Source organism: Mytilus trossulus, chromosome 14 (assembly GCF_036588685.1).
Source record: "Mytilus trossulus isolate FHL-02 chromosome 14, PNRI_Mtr1.1.1.hap1, whole genome shotgun sequence".
In the NCBI taxonomy this organism is placed as follows: Eukaryota; Metazoa; Mollusca; class Bivalvia; order Mytilida; family Mytilidae; genus Mytilus; species Mytilus trossulus.
Window position 1 is genome coordinate 20,147,518 of NC_086386.1, and position 21,483 is coordinate 20,169,000.

At 31.3% G+C, this 21,483-nt stretch overlaps 1 protein-coding gene across 1 annotated transcript in view; it reads left to right on the top strand.

Moving 5' to 3' along the window:
- The window catches only part of LOC134697555 (uncharacterized), an 81,513-nt gene extending 63,527 nt beyond the window's left edge, over positions 1–17,986 (top strand). Inside the window, exons 40-53 of the mRNA XM_063559836.1 lie at positions 404–541; positions 970–1,144; positions 1,982–2,126; positions 4,627–4,748; positions 5,391–5,533; positions 6,457–6,604; positions 7,757–7,960; positions 8,893–9,114; positions 9,980–10,762; positions 11,147–11,359; positions 12,581–12,676; positions 14,008–14,333; positions 15,408–15,606; positions 16,328–17,986. Coding sequence (XP_063415906.1) covers positions 404–541; positions 970–1,144; positions 1,982–2,126; positions 4,627–4,748; positions 5,391–5,533; positions 6,457–6,604; positions 7,757–7,960; positions 8,893–9,114; positions 9,980–10,762; positions 11,147–11,359; positions 12,581–12,676; positions 14,008–14,333; positions 15,408–15,606; positions 16,328–16,608 — 3,195 coding nt within the window. The 3' untranslated portion in view covers positions 16,609–17,986. The remainder of the gene's footprint in view (positions 1–403; positions 542–969; positions 1,145–1,981; positions 2,127–4,626; positions 4,749–5,390; positions 5,534–6,456; positions 6,605–7,756; positions 7,961–8,892; positions 9,115–9,979; positions 10,763–11,146; positions 11,360–12,580; positions 12,677–14,007; positions 14,334–15,407; positions 15,607–16,327) is intronic.
- The last annotated feature ends 3,497 nt before the right edge of the window (positions 17,987–21,483 follow it).

The following is a 21,483-nucleotide window of genomic DNA, read 5'->3' on the forward strand; positions in this document are numbered from 1 at the left end:
GCCATACAGTCTAACTTATTGTCAGTCAATTTGATTTTTTTGTAAGACTGACAAGTTGTGACATATACTATGAATTCATTATTAGTAGTTGGATAACATTTTTTGTGAATTTTTGTTGATAGAGGAAAACTCTTATTTTCAATGAATTATGAATTTCCTTAAGGTTTATATGGACTAACTTGGCAAATTCATGTCCCCTCAAGTTTCAACAAATGTATGATTTTTCTGCAGAAATTTTTACCCCCCCCCCCCAAAAAAAAAAAAAATCAGATCATGGTGTCAAAGATAACCAAATATGAGTGAGAAGTTAACCTTAAATTTTTTTTTCATAGAAATAAACAGAAAGATAGGAACAACAACTCTTTATGACTTTATTAATATAATAAATACTTTTGTTTTGCAGGATCTTAAAACCAAGTATGTCCATGTAGATAGCAACACTGACCATGGTGATGAGGGCAAAGTTCAACTGTTTAAAATTGACACTGTTGTATTGACTAAATATGATGAAGTATACATCACTCTGTGGGCCGTTAATAAGGTAAGTAAGAGCCAGAGCTTCTGTATTGATATGACTTATTTTGTCTATAATGTCAATATAAAAAAGAAGATGTGGTATGATTGCCAATGTCTTTTTTTTTAATTATTTAATTGCCATTTAACTAAGGTTACAAATCCCTCAAATCATGTCAATATTTACCATAGTACAACTTAAAAATTCTTGAAGTTTTATTCAGAAATGTTTAATAAAACCCTTCACAATAAAATAACTTCTTGGAATATATTCTGTATTTTCTACTACAAATTTAGCTGTTGTTTTTCTGCATGTATGGGTTTATAATACCTCAATATTTGTAATAATTAGGTACATTTTTTCCCCCATATTGTTATCTGTGGTGTTTGTACTAATACTTGGAATAAAGGTAAACAGCAGAATTCTTTCTCACATATTCAATATGCTTTCCACAGGTTGGATTAAGAAGCCAAATGATTCATTCCGCTTTTAAAAAGACTCCACCTAGCTACCTGGACTTGGTCAGAAGATGTGATGCAATATCATGTGAAGGCCATTGTGTTTGTTCTCCACAAGACCAGAAATGTCCATTTAATCCCAGTCTTGGTAACTGTACAGATGTGTCTGATGGTAAGTGTATATATATCAAGGTTAAATGAAGGCCATCGTGTTTGTTCTCCATAAGACCAGAAGTGTCCATTCAATCCAAGTCTTGGTAACTGTACAGATGTTTTAGATGGTAAGTATATATGATAAGATAATTTCATATCAAATTCGTCAATAAAAACAAGTCAGAAAAAGGGAATTTATGTAAAATTTCTGAGTATATGTAGTGTTCTTGCATATTGCAAATGAATTGGGTTGTTTCTCTCAATTAGGGTTAATCTTTTTAAAAAATAGATTGCAGATGAAAGGAATAGGTTCCATAAAACCCTAAAATGTCAAAATTTTGAATTAGGATTTGGTGACCAAATATTACAACACTAACAGTAAAATTAACAGGTTTGGAAATATATAACTTTTTCGTTAAAAGTGTTTGTATTTGCCTTCTTCTCATGCCCTCACAAATAGGAGACATTTTGATATTCCATGTATAAAAAAAACCATAAATTTTCATTCATTTTTTGAGACTAAAAACATAGGATGCATGGGTTGACAAGAAATATCTTTTAACATAATGCATTTTGAATAGCATGAAAATCCATGAGATAAGGATATGTTATAACATTTAAACAATTTTAATCGAATATTTAGTTTATAGAAGCCTGCACTCTTGTTTCCCAGGCCTATCTTAGGTAGAAATCCAGGTAACTTTGTCAAATTTCATCATCACCTCTGCATTTGCTAAACAGGTTGTAATTGAATACAATTTATGCAATAATTTATAACAAAAGCTGAACACAAATAGTTCTATTCACTTTCTAATATGTATATTCATTATATATAATGTTTCACTATTTTTTTCAGATGTATTTTCTAGTACACAGTACACATTATTGTTAGTGAAGGACACAAATGGTTATACCATGGATGACCAAGCTGTAACAGCTTCCGATAGTGTACTGAGAGCTTCATGGATAATATCTCAACAGTTCCCCTCTAAACCCTTATGGTAAGTTTTTACAACTCAATGTAACAACACCTGATAGTGTACTGAGAGCTTCATGGATAATATCTCAACAGTTCCCCTCTAAACCCTTATGGTAAGTTTTTACAACTCAATGTAACAACACCTGATAGTGTACTGAGAGCTTCATGGATAATATCTCAACAGTTCCCCTCTAAACCCTTATGGTAAGTTTTTACAACTCAATGTAACAACACCTGATAGTGTACTGAGAGCTTCGTGGATTATATCTCAACAGTTTCCCTCTAAACCATTATGGTAAGTTTTTAATATCAATATTTCTTTTGAAATCTGATGGGTAATTTTATTGTTCATATACTTTTGTTAAACTGTTAGAGATTTATTCAACAGTAGAATTTATTTCAACAGTGTAAAATCTGTTTTACTCTTTTGAGTTTTATTATATGCCTGCTTATGGGACATATTATGACAGTCTGTCCATCTGTCGTCAACATGTTAGACATTTTTATCAATTTCAGACTTTATGTTTACAAGTTATGGGGTTTAATAAATTACAAAAACGTTGATTTCCCATGATGCAGCTGCTGATGAGGACTTTTAAGGTCCAGTTATGGACATTATGTTTTCTGGTCTGTATGTCCCTGCTTTCGTTCATTTGTCAGTTTTTTCTGTCATTTTGTCCTGCTTCAGGTTAAAAGTTTTTGGTTGAGGTAGTTTTTTATGAAGTTGAAGTCAAATCAACTTGAAACATAGAACACATGTTCCTAATGATATGATCTTTCTAATTTTAATTCCAAATTAGAGATTTGACCCCATTTTCATGGTTCACTGAACATAAAAAATGATAGTGCAGATGGGGCATTTGTGTTCTTAGGACCATAATTGTTTCTGTTATTGTTAACTTGTGTTGTATACATTAATACTTCATTGCTTAGACGCTTTTTATGCCCCACCTACGATGGTAGAGTTGCATTATGTTTTCTGGTCTGTGCCTCCATTCGTTTGTCCATTCGTTCATTCCGCTTTAGGTTAAAGTTTTTGGTCGAGTTAGTTTTTGATGAAGTTGAAGTCCAATCAATTTGAAACTTAGTACACATGTTCCCTATGATATGATCTTTCTAATTTTAATGTCAAATTAGAGTATTGACCCTAATTTCATGGTCTACTGAACAAAGAAAAAGATGGTGTGAAGCTCAGGTTAAAGTTTTTGGTCAAGGTAGTTTTTGATGAAGTTGAAGTCCAATCAACTTGAAACTTAGTACACATTTTAATTATGATATGATCTTTCTAATTTTAATGCCAAATTAAAGTATTGACCCCAATTTCACGGTCCAGTGAACATGTAAAATGCTAGTGCGAGTGGGGCATCCATGTACTATGGACACATTCTTGTTTTTTTTTGTTTTTTTATCACAAATCAGTATTTTTGTCGAGCCTTCGACTTGAGTCGAAAAAGCGAGACTAAGCGATCCTACATTCCGTCGTCGGTGTCGTTGGCGGCGGCGTCCACAAATATTCACTCTGTGGTTAAAGTTTTTGAAAATTTAATAACTTTCTTAAACTATACTGGATTTCTACCAAACTTGGACAGAAGCTTGTTTATGTTCATAAGATAGTATCCAAAAGTAAATATTGTAAAAATAAAACTCCATTTTTTCTGTATTTTATTTATAAATGGACTTAGTTTTTCTGCGGGGAAACATTACATTCACTCTGTGGTTAAAGTTTTTAAAATTTAATTAACTTTCTTAAACTATACTGGATTTCTACCAAACTTGGACAGAAGCTTGTTTATGTTCATAAGCTAGTATCCAGAAGTAAATTTTGTAAAAATAAAATTCCATTTTTTCTGTATTTTATTTATAAATGGACTTAGGTTTTCTGCAGGGAAACATAACATTCACTATGTTGGTTAAATTTTTAAAAATTTTAATAACTTTCTTTAACTATCCTGGGTTTGTACCAAACTTGGACATAAGCTTGTTTATGATCATAAGATAGTATCAAAAAGTAAATTTTGTAAAAAATAAATCCAATTTTTCTGTATTTTACTTTTAAATAGACTTAGGTTTTCTGCCAGGAAACAACACATTCCATCTGTGGATAAATTGTTTTAAAATTTAATAACTTTCTTATACTATATTGAATTTGTACCAAACTTGGACAGAAGATTTTTTATGATCAAGAGCTAGTATCTAGAAAGGAAATTTTGTTAATATTTGGTTCCTGTGTATCTGTATTTTACTTATAAATGGACTTAGTTTTTCTTTCAGTTAACATTACATACAGTCTGCAGTTAAAGTTTTTAAAGCATTTATTGGATTCATAAACTATCCTGAAATTTTTACCAAACTTGGACAGAAGCTTCTTACAATCAAAAGATAGTATCAAGAGGAATATTTTTATTGATTGTTTTCCTCATTTTTGGTGAGCCTGAGAGTTACAGCAAAAGTAGGCGAGACACTGGGTTCCGCGGAACCCTTACGAATTTTTATTTAAAATTCTTGTTATTTTTACCCTAAAGGTATGAATGGAGTGTGGGTTATGAAGATGAGGCAACACCAATAGGTATATATGACCCAGTAAATGAGAAGGTTTGGCAGGATGCTGGTCAGCTAATGGATACTATCTTTACTGTTGGACCAGGTAGGCATTATATGCAGTTTACTTTATTGGCAATTTTAAAATTTTAATAAAAAATTGGCATGTTATTCGTCTTTGTGACAATGTCTTGCCATCTATAATAATGAACTAGAGAATACATCATACTTACAGAGTACAAAACGATGCATAGCACATTTTTCTGATGATTCATAATTTCTGTATTATGTAAAAGTGATTTTACTTTTTTTTACCATCCACTGCACTTTTATAGTGAATTTTACTTTTCCCACCTTTCTGCCTTGTCATCAACATTTTGTAGGTTACATTTTTCAAGGTATTAGCTAAAATAATTTTTTTCAAACAATGCATACCTTTTATAAAATTTTGAAGATAGAATGGTTTTAGTGTTTAACTAAGCATACTGTGTGTACAGATGTCACTGACATAAATGTTGAAATCTGAAAGCACATGAAATTATCTCACAATAAATTGAAGCATGTACTGATAGTCAGTCTGAAAAGTTGCATCTTTGTAAATTGTCAAACCAAAATTGTAAGAAATAAAAAAGTAAAAAACTAAAACTGTTTTTGATAAACAATGCTTTCTGGATCTGTTCTATAAATATTAAATAAACACACACCTCCTTGACCAACCTAATTAGATTTTATATGCTTATATCTTCAGATCAAGAGCTGTTAGAAAACAACATTAAATATTCTGTGTTTGTACGGATATGGTACACATCTGACATGTATGCTGTATTTAAGACAGATGGTATCGCAGTGATGACACAAACGCCAGGTTTAGCAACAGTCAGAGGAACTGCTGTGAGTACTCCATTATTTTTTATGCCCCATCTATGATAGTAGAGGGGCATTAAGTTTTCTGGTCTGTGGGTCTGTTTGTTCATCCGTCCGTTTGTTCCTTTGTCCCACTTCAGGTTAAAGTTTTTGGTCAAGATAGTTTTTGATGAAGTAAAAGTCCAATCATCTTTAAACTTTGTACACATGTTCCCTATGATTTGATCTTTCTAATTATATTGCCAAATTAGAGTTTTTACCCCAATTTCACAGTCCACAGAACATAGAGAATGATAGTGCGAGTGGAGCATCCATGTACTTGGGACACATTCTTGTTTGTTGTTATATTACATCTGATGACTATGCTTTTAATCTCATGCCCCTCAACTTGAATGAGTTTCTATTCAAGGGCTCTTTTATTGCTGTTCTTCATATAAAAAATTAACAATATTTAAATTGTATAATATGGACAATCCTTGCTATAAGTATGTACTGTGGGTTAATTTATTTTCATGGGTACCAATTTTCGTGGTTGAGGAAAATTTGCATATTTGTGAATATTTTATTTTGTTGTTTTGGAAAAATCTACATACAATCCCTTAGAAAACTTCTAAATCTTTGATCATTTCAATTTGTGGTTTTCCTTCACCCACGAAATCCACGAAAATTGGTATCCAACGAGTATTAATGAATCCACAGTACCTCCCTGTCAACACTTGAAGTGTAATGACTTGTTTCCCTCACACATCAAAGTAGGATTCAAACCAGGGGATACAAAAGCTAATTAGAAAGTTTAGTAGTCATTAATCTAAAGGGAAATAACTCCAGTTTTTATTGTGTAAATAATATATCATGATGAATGATAAGAATAGGAACATTCTACTTGATCCCATTGACTTTCTCATGTCATTAATTTCATTAATGTAATCAATTTCTTCTTTCATATAAAGGTGATAGAAAAAGTATTGAATACCTATGTAAAGGATGCTGATTATATGAGAATAGGGCGACCTATAACATTTATGTGGAAGAACAAATTCCTGAAGGCTGCAGCCACAATTAAGGAATACAAACTTTATATAAGTTCATTTCCTGGTGGTAAGTATATAATTACTTTGATCAGTTTATCTTGTATCCAATAATTATAAGAAGAATTTCTTGGGTATGTCCAAGACACAATCTAATTTTGAATATTTATGGTATAGGCTATCAATAAGCACATTTGACTATATGCACATCTACATCAGCTTGCTATATAGAAGCCAAGTTGTCAGACAAATTTTTCAATGATCATGATGATATGGACTAGATTAGTCTTGGACATATATTTGGACATACTGAAAATTCAGAAATTATTACAAGGGTTTTATTAATGTTGATAATGCAACTGGTTTAGAGTATCACAATAACAAGAAACTAGCATTCTTATGTTTTATACATGTATCTTATTGCATATTTTCCAAAAATTGTATTAATTAGATTTGCTATATATTGTCCATTCTCAAAAAATTACAATAATAAATGCATGCAATATGATTTCTGAGTTTACTGTATATATGAATATCTGGCTTCCCGCTATTCTCAACACAATTAATAAGTACATTAGTATAAAGTAAAATCACAAAAATACCGAACTTAGATGAAAATCAATTCGAAAAGTCCATAATCATATGGCAAAATCAAATAACAAAACTCATCAAAAACGAATGGACAAAAACTGTCATATTCCTGACTTGGTACATTATCAAATGTAGAAAATTGTGGATAAAACCTGGTTTTATTGTGCTAACCCTCTCACTTTAATGACAGTCTCATCAAATTAGTTATATTTACATTGATGGGTTAACTAAACAGACACAATAAATAAATAGTCAAAATATGAATAGTGAAAATAAGAATCATATCAAAGTTTTTCCTATAAGGCAACTAAAGTAGAGTTTATAATAGAAAAAGTCATTTAACCTTTGGTATTAATTTTAAATCTATATGAATAATACACTTCTAACAAGTTCTAATTTTTTAAGACAACATTGATGTTACTCTTATGTAGGTATCTTTTACTGTATTTTTTTCCAGAAAATTTGATCTAGATCTATCTTCCAACCGTTTGAGGTCTTGTGTAATTTCTACTAAGGATTTGGATTCCTCCACTGATTTCTGATCAGAATAAGCAATGTGTTGTCATGTCGCAATTGTTGAGTTATTAAAATATAGCTTTCTCTCAAATACTAATTCTCTCTTTTCTTAAAGGATATGACATTATGACAATACCCACAGATTTAGATGGAACAGCGGAAGGATTTAACATGTCTAGAGTCAACTTATCACCGGGAATAAAATATTATTCTAATGTGATAGCTTATAACTATGCTGGTGTTCACACTACGTCTACGTCAGATGGATTCATTGTAGATCATGTAGACCCGTCAGCTGGCATTGTATATGATGGATTAGGTAAGTCAATGATTCTTATAGACAACAACTTTCAAAACCATGTAGTTTCCAATACATTTCCTATGTTAAAATATGCTTATGTTATTATGTAACAGTGAGAACCAATTATTCAATGATCTCATTCAAGCCAGTTGACCTTGGGTCAACCATCCAGTATAACTCATTCATTACAAACAACTGGAGATTGGTCAATACCATTCACAGTTTTAAGGGAGTTGGCTTCTCAGTTTCAAAGTAACTAACTTGTCAAAACACTAGTATATATTGATAGGGGATTGATAATTTAAAGGCATCAAAAGAGCCAAAAAAATCATTGACAAGTTTAAGTCCTCAAAAACCATTAAAGAATAATTAGAATTTCATAAGACTTTAACTGACAGCTTATCATTGCACATGTAAAAGAATTATAAATAGAAAAATGAGGGTCACAAGGCAACATTTGCCAAGGCATTTAAATGATTAAAACCAGAGGATTTCGAAAACCTGATCAAAATTCAAAACATTGACAAGCAAGCTTCCTTAAGTGTTTGTGGATAATTAGACTTACAGCCTAATGCTCCAATTAGTGACCATAACATGCTCTACAGAGCTGATGTTGAATTGTCATTTTACATATGATTTTTAATTAAACTTATAAGCTTTTCTGTCAGTCAAAGTAAAATTTTCAGGTTTTGATAGGTACAGTTTAATATTTATACCCTTATTTGTAGTGAAAAGTGAGTTTTGTTGGTTTTCAGATGAAATTTAAAGTACCATTCAAAGTAGTATCATTTGTCAACAGTAAAAATATGCATTTGGTAATTATGTATGAAATTTAGAAAACTAAATATTTTAAATATTAAATGACCCATCCTTTGTAGATGTATATAAAATTGCCTTTTGATTTCTAGCTATTTGATATAACCTTTATGTTTTGTTTATTTACAATACAGGAGTAATGGATGTAGAATATAAGAACTCTTCAGACATAGTGGAAGCCCATTGGCATGGATTTATAGACACAGAGTCTGGTATTCAGTCATACAAATGGTGTGTGGGGTTGACAACCGTTGTTGATACAAATTATGACCAATCAGAATGTGATATTTTACCGTGGACTAATGTTGGACTTCATGTTTCTGTATCTCGTAATCTATCAACAGATATTCCTCATGGTAGGTCACTTATCCTGTAGCAATAAATGCACTACTTTTAATTGATATGATTCAGAATGGAAATGGGGATTGAGAAAAAGAGACAAAAACTCGGCCACAGAGCAGATAACAACAGAAGGTCACCAATTGGTTTTCATCACAAAAAATCATGTTTTTAAATAAGAATAAAAGAAATTTTGAAAACAGTCTCTTTGAAGAGATGAACATTTGCAAACATGTCTCACCACACCACATTTTTTATGACCTTTTATGTGTCTGTATATCAAGTCAAGAGTCCCATTAGCATTTAGGAATGTTTAGTAATTGTTGTTGGTTGCTGTCTCAGATTTGATTTTTGTCAACTGTTCTAGCATGAATCAAGCCGTTTTCTGGTTTGTATGGTTGATATTTTGTCATGGCAGGGCATTTTATAGCTGACTATACCATATGTATTTTGCTCATTGTTGATAGCCTTGTTGTAACCTATAGATGTTAACATCTGTTTCTTAACTGAATATAACAAGTTCCTGGTTCAAATGTGGGTCTCTTCTTACAAAGATAGAAGAAAGTTTAAACGTGTTAAAAGAATAGAATAAAAGCTGCAGTTTGATAATTATTAAAAAAAGTTACTACTTTACCACTAAATAATTTCTCTCTAAAAAAGGACATGTATCTATTTCATTTGACCTTGATGTTAATTTGTTTGGTGTCAGTTAACCTTGAGTGAATTAAGAAACTGTAGTATCTAAGACACTTTAATTTGGTATGTCAATGTCTGTTATTTTCATTCAAATTTCATTGAACTTTTTCAAAACTAAAAATTTGTTTTGCATAAGATTGATTTATGATTACAATTTAAAATGATCACAATCATTGTATTTTACAGGTAAAAAAATATATAACAAGGTCTATGCTGTAGATAATGTAGGAAGAATGTCATCTATAGTCATATCAGATGGTGCCATAGTAGATAAAACACCTCCTGTTTCAGAAAAATTTATTCATATTGATGATAATATGGTTGACAATCCTTCATTCGAGGACACAAGTGGTGATCTAGTCTCATGGGAGAATGTCAGTACTACAGATATCTGTTTGATTTCTAGTAGTTACCACCCATTGTTATGGATACCCCATGTATCAACATGCATGGCTGTTATATCATCTCAAGTAAATTTAGCTAAAGACGGACAGTCTTTTCTGTTCATCAGAGGAAACATTCAGCAAAAACTTGTTGATATCAAGGCTGGATGTTTTTACAAGATTTCATTTTACTCAAGTCATTTACCGATAACAGATTCTGTAGGAGCCAACAAGGAAGGTTTCGTACAACTTGGTGATGACAAACAAGTATTCCTGATATATACTAAACCATATCGCCATGATGGACATGCAGAGGGTAGTAGTAGAGCAGAAATTTCCTGGCATGCGCACACCTTTTATTTCAAAGCTACAAATGATCAGGTTAATATTACTATTGGAAGTATGGACATGACAACGGGGATATTTATAGATAATCTATCTGTTCAGAAGGTGAATTTGACAACAGCATTATCAGGTGGTCACGTGATTGGTCATGTGGTATATTTACATGAATGGAGTTCCATACATGGGTCTTGGAGTTTTGCTGATCCTGAATCTCCAGTCATAGATTACAGCTGGGCAATAGGTTAGTAATTTTAAATACATCATTTTTATAATGAAGTTTTTCTATATTTTTAATTGGTATTTGTCTATACTTATGTTCCATTGTTAGCACTTGAGAACCAGATGGTGAGATGCCTTTAACATAAATTGTCAAGTCAGATTTCAAAATAACCTACACATAGACATGTTTTTTAAGATTAGCAATTATTCTGTAGATTGACATTATATCAAATAAATTTGTTATCAAAATGCAACATGACAGCCATTGTTAACAATATGATTATATCTTATTGATATATTTGGCAAGTACATTTAAGTACATTATCATAAATTTGGAATCTGCCATAGATCTGGAACCCTCCTTGGATTTGATTTACATATTTACATATTTTATGTTATGCTTTAGGTTATGCATCTGGAGGAACACAAATACAGCCATTCAGAAGTGTAGGATTGATGAACTTTGGGTTTAACAATAATGTGACCTTGGTACACAACACATATATTTATATCACAGCTATAGCTACAAATGCGGCAGACATGAGAGGAATTTCTTACTCGGATCCTATTCTAGTAGATCTGACACCACCTGACATCAAATTTGTCAATGATGGATTAGGTAAGCAAATTATCACAATACCATGTATATTAATTTTATAGATTTTATGTTTTGAAGATTCTGAAAAAATGAAGAAATAAAAGAAAAAAATATATCTTTGTTGGATAGGTGTCTCAATAGCAATACAATGTAATACCTTAACTTCTTTTAGCTCACCTAGCTTAAAGGGCTTGTGTTTTCACTGATTACATCTAATAGGCGAAACCTGTTGATAAATAGAGAATAATACATGGCAAAATCTGTATCATACGTCGTATCATCCCGAGACATCAATATCAGCCCGAGGGATGATATTGGTTGAGGGTGATACGGCATGTGATATGGATTTTGCCATGTATTATATGCTTTATCATATATTTCAACAGAAGAGTATTATATTATATGAACTGTTTTCTGATCCATAGCACTGGGTTACCTTCAGTTCTGCTTTTGTCTTGTTTCAAAGCCATAAAATTACTGCTCAATTATTTATATGAAGCACCAGGGTTACCTTACAATCTGTTGTTTTGAAAATATTTTGTTTATTATTGTATTTATTTGAGTGTTTTGTATATTCTATAGTTGCATTTAGTGTGCCAAAAAATATGTTGTAAAAACTTGATGTTAGTGACGTCATATACAATATAAAAACTTGACGTTCGTGACGTTTCATACCAAACAATGACGTCATTCAAAAAATTGTCCTATTTTTAGGAAATTTTTTCTTAAGCAATAAAAACAAAAAAAAACTGACTTCACGAAAAAAAAAAAAAAAAAAAAAAAAAGGTATGCGATACGGGTTTAGCTATGCGATACGGGGTATGTGATACAGGGTAGGTGATACAGACTGGAAAAAAAGAACCTTTATTAGATATACAAAATTGCTGTATTTTGTACTAAATATATGATATTGATAAAAAAAGATACAGTTTACTTTTAAGTGTTGTTATCAATGTATCAGTATTATATTATATTATATTGTAAGTTTTTTACCTATTACTGATAAGCATTGTATTAATTGATAAGGATGTGAAGGATATTTAAACAGACTTTCATATTTGAACAAACTAGAATTAACATTTATGAAAAAGAAATGCATTAAATAAATATAAGAAATTACCAAATATTTTAAACAGTAATAAAACCCACACCAACAATCAATTAAGCACTGTTCCCAAAAAAAATGTACAATAAAAAAAAAATCATATACAAAACAGAATTTAAAACCAATTGATATTACAGGAGGAGACGAAGATGCCTGGGAATTTAATGAAGTAGTAGCAAACTGGGACTACGAAGATCCAGAATCTGGTATCCTGTTCTGTAAATGGGCTGTTGGTAAGACTATACTTAAATATTAGCTACTACTGAATTCTCTCATTAGAATAAACTGTTTTTAATGAAAGTGGTATAAACATGTAGGGGACATGGTGGATCAAGATATTGTTATATGATAACATGTAAAGGTACTGTGGATAAGTTTAAGACTATTTTGTAAATGGGCTGTAGGTAAGACTTTACTTAAACATTATCTGCCTCAGAGATTCTATCCTGATATCCTGTCCTGACAGTAAATTATTGGTAAAGTAGTATATATATGTGGAAGAAATGGTGGATCAAGATATTGTTACATATATTATGTATATATAGGTCCTATAATTAAGATTAGTAATACAGTTAGATATCTTGAATATGGGGAATCTAATATCCATCTTCTATCTTATATATGGTGATATCCTCACCTAATGTCTTACATATAATCAATTCTAGACCTTGACATGCTAGATATTGGATCAACTAATGTATACTTGAATTATTATTAGTAAAAGGTGAGACTTACAGCAATACAAATAGAAATATGGTAATCTGATAACTATTATCTTTGATATTGCTTTAACCCGTTCCTTCATGGATGTTTTTTTTCAACACACTTGATTAGCATAGGATTTTTTTCAGTAAAAAAAATCTGCATGTTTAAAGTGATAATGCATTGTAAAAACGAATATTTCATCAATGAAATTCAAGTCAAATATTCTCACGAATTTCCTTTTTATATTAGATACAAATTTTTTAAAGTTTGATGCAGACATTATGTAGTGAAAGCCTTTCAACTGAGGTACTACACAGGCGTCAAAAGGCGTTATTATGGAGTAAAGGGGTGGCGTCAAAAGGCGTCATCATGAAGAAAAGGGTTTAGACATTATTTAAATTGTTGTTGTAAGAGAAATTGTTTGATCCACAATCTAATATCTTAAGAATTGAATACTGTGAGAAATCAGAAAGAAGTATATATCTGGATTTATATAGTATTAAATCAAATATCTAGCATCTTTAAATGATTTTGAATAGATCGTATTTTAAAACAACATTATGGAAGGATTTTTGTTTTATTCAATAAATCAGTTATAACTAATATGTTTGTATTTACTCATATATTGTCATGTGTTATTGCATTGTATGTTTTTGTGCTTATGTTATTTTCGAAGATTCCATATTTACTCACTATATAAAAACTAAACATATATCTAGTGTATGAGATGATAGTAAGATGTGATAGTTTTTTTGGCAGCGTTCATCTTAACTTGACCTGTGATTCTTGACGACATTAAGTTTCTGTCATTTTAAGATATATAAAAAATAACTCCGACTTATGTATCTGATTTTTTTAGGTTACCAGCCTGGTGGAATTGAGTTATTATCATACACAGTGATCACAACTTTGTCTGCCTACAAAGAATTTCCTTACAATGTACTGATAGGGAGAACAATTTATACCACTCTGACTTGTGAAAATAATGCTGGATTAATTTCTACTATGTCTGCCAATGGAGTAAGGATATCTAACCAGCCTCCATCTACAGCGTCAGCGGTAGTAGAAACAATGCCTCTATCTATGACAGAGTACACTCCGCAAATCAATAAGCAAGGCGTGACAGACAATATAAGACTCAAGTGGACAGGATTTACTGATGATATAGGTGTCGAAAGATTTAAGGTACAGTTGACTGGCATATTTAATTGTGGGCCTGGTACATTTGATAACTTTTGAAGTTTTACAAATACTTTTCTAAAACTTCCTCTTGTCATTTCTATTTCACAGAATCAAGTTATACACTTTTTCTTTTTAAAGGAGTATGTTTGATAAGGTCCTAAAATGGCCCTCTTTTTAAACGTAAATTTCAGATTCGGATTTATCGATCAATATCACGATAAATTTTAGCTAATACATTGACTAGCTAGGATATAAACCTTTTTGTTGAAAATTTTACGTTTCTGCGTTTCATTATCACGTCACAAGTTGTACTCATATTGATTTTTCACGAAAAAATCAATGAAAATGGATAAATTTCCATAAATTATTGGACAGGAAACATACAGCACGTACGAAGACAACAACAATCTTTTAAAATAATGTTTATGAAGACATTTCACATGTCTTATTTGAATCTTAAGCTTGTCGACGCCTGCTCTCTATGTTTACTGGTCATTTATTTGGTTGAAATCTAGCTGATTTTGTCAAATTTTACCAAAATCCCTTATCTTGACCTTTTTTGGAAGTAAAAATCAACGTGTTAGAATTAAACTTTGACAAAAACAGTTCTGTTTAACTTTCTAACATGTCTTTAAGGCAACTTAAAACATGTATTGCCTTGTAACTATGAACTTTATAATTGGGGCCAAATATGGCCCTTACCGAACTAACTCCTTTGTAGTTACTTTTTTGGTTTAAGGTTGATGTAAACAAGAAGATAAAATTCTTAGGTATTAGCCTGTGATCATTGTGCAGTGTTATTGCTAAGTGATTCCTTTATTTTTTAATGATTAATTTTGACGCAGTCAAACTGTTTAAAAAAAAAACATATTCTCCAGTGTGTTTAAATGGTAATAAAAATTTTGATATTTTATTTTGTGGTGGCAATTATTTTAAGCGGTTGTTGAGCTTTATGTGAGAAATCATTTTGATTGTGACAATAAATTTTGATGATTGCTGCACATAAGTGGGAAATTATTTTTATGATATTTGCAATATTTAAGTCATGTTGATAAAAAGAAAGGTTTTCTATTTTAGGTATTTTACAACATGGATGGCTTGTCAGAGATGATGTTCTTTTCTGATGCACAGGATGTTCTGTATGCACATTTTACAGACACAACATTAACAGAAGGGTCATATGACTTTTCCGTCCAGGCTGTCAACAAACTGTTTAAAAGCAGCAACAAAGTGAAGGCAAATTCAACAGTAGCTACATCCGTACCCACAGTAGATAGTAAGTAGAACTGTTAATATATTGCACCTACATTACCTTCATTATCTGCATATAGATATAGGAAGATGTGGTATGAGTGCCAATGTGACACAACTCTCCATCTAAGACAGAATTTGTAAAAGTAAATCATTAATAGGTCAAAGTATGGTCTTCAACACAGAGCCTTGGCTCACATTGAACAGCAAGCTATAAAAAAAAAGGCCATGAAAAAATATTATTATGGGAAAATCAACGTTTTTAGATATAAAAAACAAGAAACAAGGAACACTTATGAACCACAACAACTGAACATCAGGTTCCTGATAGGTGCAATCAAATGCATCTGGTTTAAAAGTTTAAATAAACTTATCATAGATACCAATTTTAAAGCTTGTATTTACATCTGATGCACATTTTGTCTACAAAAGACACGTCAGTGACACTCAAATCCAAAAAAGTTATCAAAGGCTAAATAAACTATTAGGTAAGTACCAACCTTTAACCTTACCTGAAACAATAGTTTAACATCCAATCAACTTGAAACGTGGAACACATGTTCTCTATGATATGATCTTTCTAATTTTAATGCCTAATTAGAGTTTATATCCCAATTTCACGGTCCACTGAACATAGAAATTGATCGTTTGAGTGGAGCATCCATGTACTATGGACACATTCTTGTTTGTATTGTTTAATCCTTATCATTTCAGCCTAACTAAAAAAAAATTGCATCTATTTTTAGACTCAAAGAACCTGGGCCTTAGCTGGATTGATAACAAAGTAGTAGTATCCTGGGACACCATATTTAGTAGTGATGATGCCCTGTTCTATGAAGTGTCTTCTGGCTCTGCTCAAGCAGGTGTAAACATAATACAGTGGCAAGAAACCAGTAATACCAGTATAACATTTGGCATACCAGCCTCTGTGTCAGCGTCCTCAGGGTTACCAGTCCATGTAACAGTGAAGGCTGTGTCCATCGGTGGACATTCAGCAGTAAAAGTTGGCCAATTTATTCTTCCATGATTTTTGACCTAACTATCTAACTATATTTTCCTGTACTTATTGAAATGTGTTATTTACAAATACCCCAAAAATTGAAGCTTGTGTTCAAGGGAAATAATATTATCCATCCCTTCATCTGTATTTTTGTTTGAAATCTAGTTTATCTTGAATCTGAGGTCAATGAAACCACACAAATTAAATGTAAAGGATATTTGTGATATATTTATGATAAATTTTGGCAAATACAGTGTAAAGCGTCATGGCCTATTCTGAAATTGACATAATACATTATGGCAAACTTTTGAGGTCAAACATACAAGACATCTCTGTTTGAACTGTTACCGTCCATTGTTATCTTATATATATCTATGTTTATGTTTACTAGAGAATATTTATATTATTTATACAGTTGTTGATTTTATTTGTATATATACATCTGTGATTGTTTTTTCCCTCATACTTGCTCCATCATTGATAATGGTCAGTTGTTTTTATTTTTCAATTGGATTAATTTATTTTTGTAAAACATATGACTTTATAAATGTAAAGTGTTAACAGTAGAATATTTTTATTTTGATATAACTATTCAGTTGCTGTGCTATGTATTTAAGGTGGTACCCATTAACTTCACTAAAAGTAATCTGACTCCTTTAATTTTCATGAAATTTTGTCAAAGCATTTACTTTAACCCTTCGACAAAAATATACATATTTGAAAAAATTAGAACCAACCAATCTATCAGAAAAAATACACTGGTTATATAGCAGTTTGACAAACATTTATTTTGATTATTGAGAAGCTTAATATGCCCTTAACAACACAAGGTTATTAAAACGTTTAGCTGATTTTACAGAGTTATCTCCCTGTTGTGAAAGGTACCACCTTAAGTGGTGTAAATCTTTTTGAAATATATATCCAAATTAATGTAGAAATGGATGCAGATGACATTTGTTGAGTATAAATACTTGATATTGCTGCTTATTCAGCTTGAAAGGGCCTTAGTTCTGACTTCAGTTGTACTACAATCATGTGTAGGAGTAATCAGAACAGCCAAAGATTTGTTAGGATCATAGAATCATTATCTGCAAACTTAACCAAAAATGGAGTAAGATGATAAAGTATAACTATGAACAAATCCAATGAAAATAAATTTCTATACACAAATTCATGAGTAATAAATACCAAGTTTTACTATGACAGCAAAAAGTAGTTCTTGTATTTCATTTAAAAAAACTTTAACTTATTAGACAAAATTGTTTTGCATTTTTTTAAATTAATATTGATTTTTGAATATTAGCCTTCTATGTAAGATAACTGCCCTTTTGTGGTACCTGAAAAAAAATAATTACAAATTGTATATTTTGTTTTATCTATTGTGTTTTTAAAATATATTGCGAAAATGCATTTCACAGTTTCTTTTTGTTTGTACTATAATGATTTTGTATAAGACTTGTTTATATTTGTTTATAAATGATACTTTTCCCTGACAAGAAGTTAAACTGTATTTTTAAGTTGTATTAAAAATATAAAATGCTGGAATAGTGTCTTGTTGTTTTTATGGAAATAACTATTATTTTTTATCTGCTAGTAGAATTCCTTAGCTCCTCTTATTTTGCTCAAGAATTGAAGTTGCCAGTACATTTTATTTATTATTATATCAGATTCAGGGAACTGGAGAAAGTCGACAATCTTCTATTTTAATTCCTAATTTATTGTTTATGTTCATATGATTGAAAGGGCATACATAGGGATATTTCTTATAATGATAAACGTTTTTTGTTAGTGTATGAAATGCATGTGTAGATAATTTGCAGAAAGTTCATATCGACATTGATGGTTAATTTGATACTGTTACTAATACATTATATCAGAGACATGAATTCCATACATGTATCTAATTATATATTGATCCAAGTTTGTTCTCAACCTATATATGTATGCAATTATTGCAAATGAATGGAAGTTTAGTGTCTGAGATAATGCAATCTAGTATATACACAAACCAAATACAGTTCATCTAATGATTATAGTATTAAGCTGAGAAATGAACCTTACCACTCGAGCTTAACACTAAATCACTGAATCGTGAAATAAGAGCAGGGTGGACTGGTTAACCCTGTCTTCTGTGCAATGATTATATTTGAAAAATAGTTATCATACTACTCATTTTAAGTGAGAAAATACCTTTTTTTGAAACTACTATGTCATACCTGCCAACTGCCACTATTTGAGAGGGATTTCCTCCAATGGAGGCTACTAAATGGGAATTTCGAAAGAGCAATTTTGTCCACAATTAAAACAAAACAATTAATTTTACAATGGCTATAGGCTTGTAAAAGTATGAAGAAGCCCAAAAAAACACACCATTAAATGTATTTGAAGGCACCCTTGAAGGTTTTGTAGGACTATAAGAGCCATATTTTGCAAGTAAAAACCCCATGGGGATTTTTAAAAGTTATCAGGTATGCAGTTTAAGCATAACATATTTTTTCAAGGACATCAGGCCAATGCCTAATGGAACTCCAGGTCAACATCGTTAGCCATTTGAATACAAGATATGAAGTATCCTGATCTTGTTCTGAATTACAAAAAATTGTTAAATTGTTATGCCTTTGACTCTATATTTGAATTTTTATCTCGTTTCTGAGATATTTATCTCAGATGAGACAACATAACTGCAACTGCACTGGTCAGAACATACCTGCTTCTTATCTTATAATCAACTCAAATTTTTTTTGATATCAACTTTTACCTTTATTGTTAATCAGGGGTTGTATTCTTTTCATATACAGTCTATGGAAGGTGCGATACGATAAAAACTTTTCTTATATCAATGAGCGATATTGTCTTATATCAACGAGTTGCATTGTTGGAAATTTCAGACGAATTTTAGCATTTGTACGAAGAAAGGCAGATTTCTTGGTATAAACTAATGACTCTTTTCTTAAAACAGGGTATCTTTTAACACGACATACGTCTGGTGTATAATTTCATGAGTTATTTAATGTAATAACAAGCAAGGTGTATTTAAACGAGAAAATTGAATTATTGAATAAATGAAACATACATGCACGATTTATCATTTGTAAATGTACACATTCTATAAAAATCATGTAGCAAATTATATGGAATGCAATTGAGATGAATTCAATTGTTTGCTACTCCAAAATCACCTATAAGTCAACGATACTGCTATATTTTAAAATATCAATGCGATATTTGTCTTATATCAAAGCGATGATTTTTTAATATCAAAAATTTATGAATGCGATACTTTTCTAAGATAACTGCTATAGTTTTCTAATATAAAATGAATACGATGACACGTCACAATGCATGTCAACATGGTCAAGAAAACTGCAAACATAAGTCACAAACTTTGATCATGACCGGTTTAATGTTTTAGGATCAATATCACTAAAATTTCGTAACTGTAACAAAATTAACGCTTACATGAACTTAACATTTCAAAAATGATTCTTGACCCTATTGATAGTTGAGAGTGTTAATAATCTGTTCAGTCTATTGTTTTCAATCACATCGTTTTAAAACCGACTGACTAACATGTTTAACCCCGCAACATTATTATTCCCCACGCGACGAGTTGCGGAGAGTATAATGTTTTTGATCCGTCCGTCCGTCCGTCAGTCCTGTTTCTTGTCATCGCAACTCCTCTTAAACCACACAACAGAATTTCACGAAACCTTTTCAGATGATAAGGACATACTATGTAGTTGTGCATATCGACGGGAAATTGCGATTCAATTTTTTTTCTAGGAGTTACGCCCCTTTGAACTTATTTGCTTCAATGTACTTCTGCAACAGTTTGTCATCTCAATTACTCCTCTGAAATAACACAACAGAATTTCATGAAATTTAGTAGATAATAAGGACATACTATTTAGATGTGCATATTGGCAGGAAATTAATTTTTCTTATACGTTTTTTTTTCCTTACACTTATTTAATTTCTCCAATGACAATGTGGGGACGTGGGGTATGTGAGCGTGCTCACTAAGGTTCTTTAATTTATGTATGTGCCTGTCCGAAGTCAGGAGCCTGTTGTCGTTTGTTTATGTGTTACATATTTGTTTTTCGTTCATTTTTTTGTTGTTGTTTAAATAAGGCCGTTAGTTTTTCTCGTTTGAATTGTTTTACATTGTCTTATCGGGCATTTTATAGCTGACTATGGTGTATGGGCTTTGCTCATTGTTGAAGGCCGTACGGTGACCTATAGTTGTTAATGTCTGTGTTATTTTGGTCACTTATGTACAGTTGTCTTATTGGCAATCATACCACATCTTATTTTTTATAATTCTATTTGAACTTATGATCCAATGGCGGAATAAAAATGCGGTTGCAAATACGTCTACATACTATTAGATTATAATATACTGGTCACACTGCTATAGCCTATCCACCTTGGTAATATCGAAAAATGGAAAAATATATTGAGAAGGAAAACAGTCCTTTTTTAGATATCAAAGACTTTTCCCGTTGGTAAATCGATATCTCTATGAACATAATCAGCTCGCCGCGTGGACGCTCTTTTAAATCGCGATGACCGTGAGGGTATTCCGATGTATTGTTGCCACAGACATTTGACTTCCGTTTTTGTCTGGTAACCGTTTGAAAAAATACGTGTACTTTTCTAAATGCAAAAAAAAATCCGTATCGCTTGTTATAAATTCATTTCTTCAATGAGTACTAAAACAAATGATTAGAACACAAATGAATAAGATATTAAAATCTTTTATCGTAATAAATGTGTATATATCATTTCTATATTCATACATTTAGCAGGGGCTGATCCAGGATTTTTGAAAGGGTCGAAGATTTCAAATTTCGCGGAGCGAGGCGAAAAATTTTTGAGACCTTTTTGGGTCTAAAAAAAAAA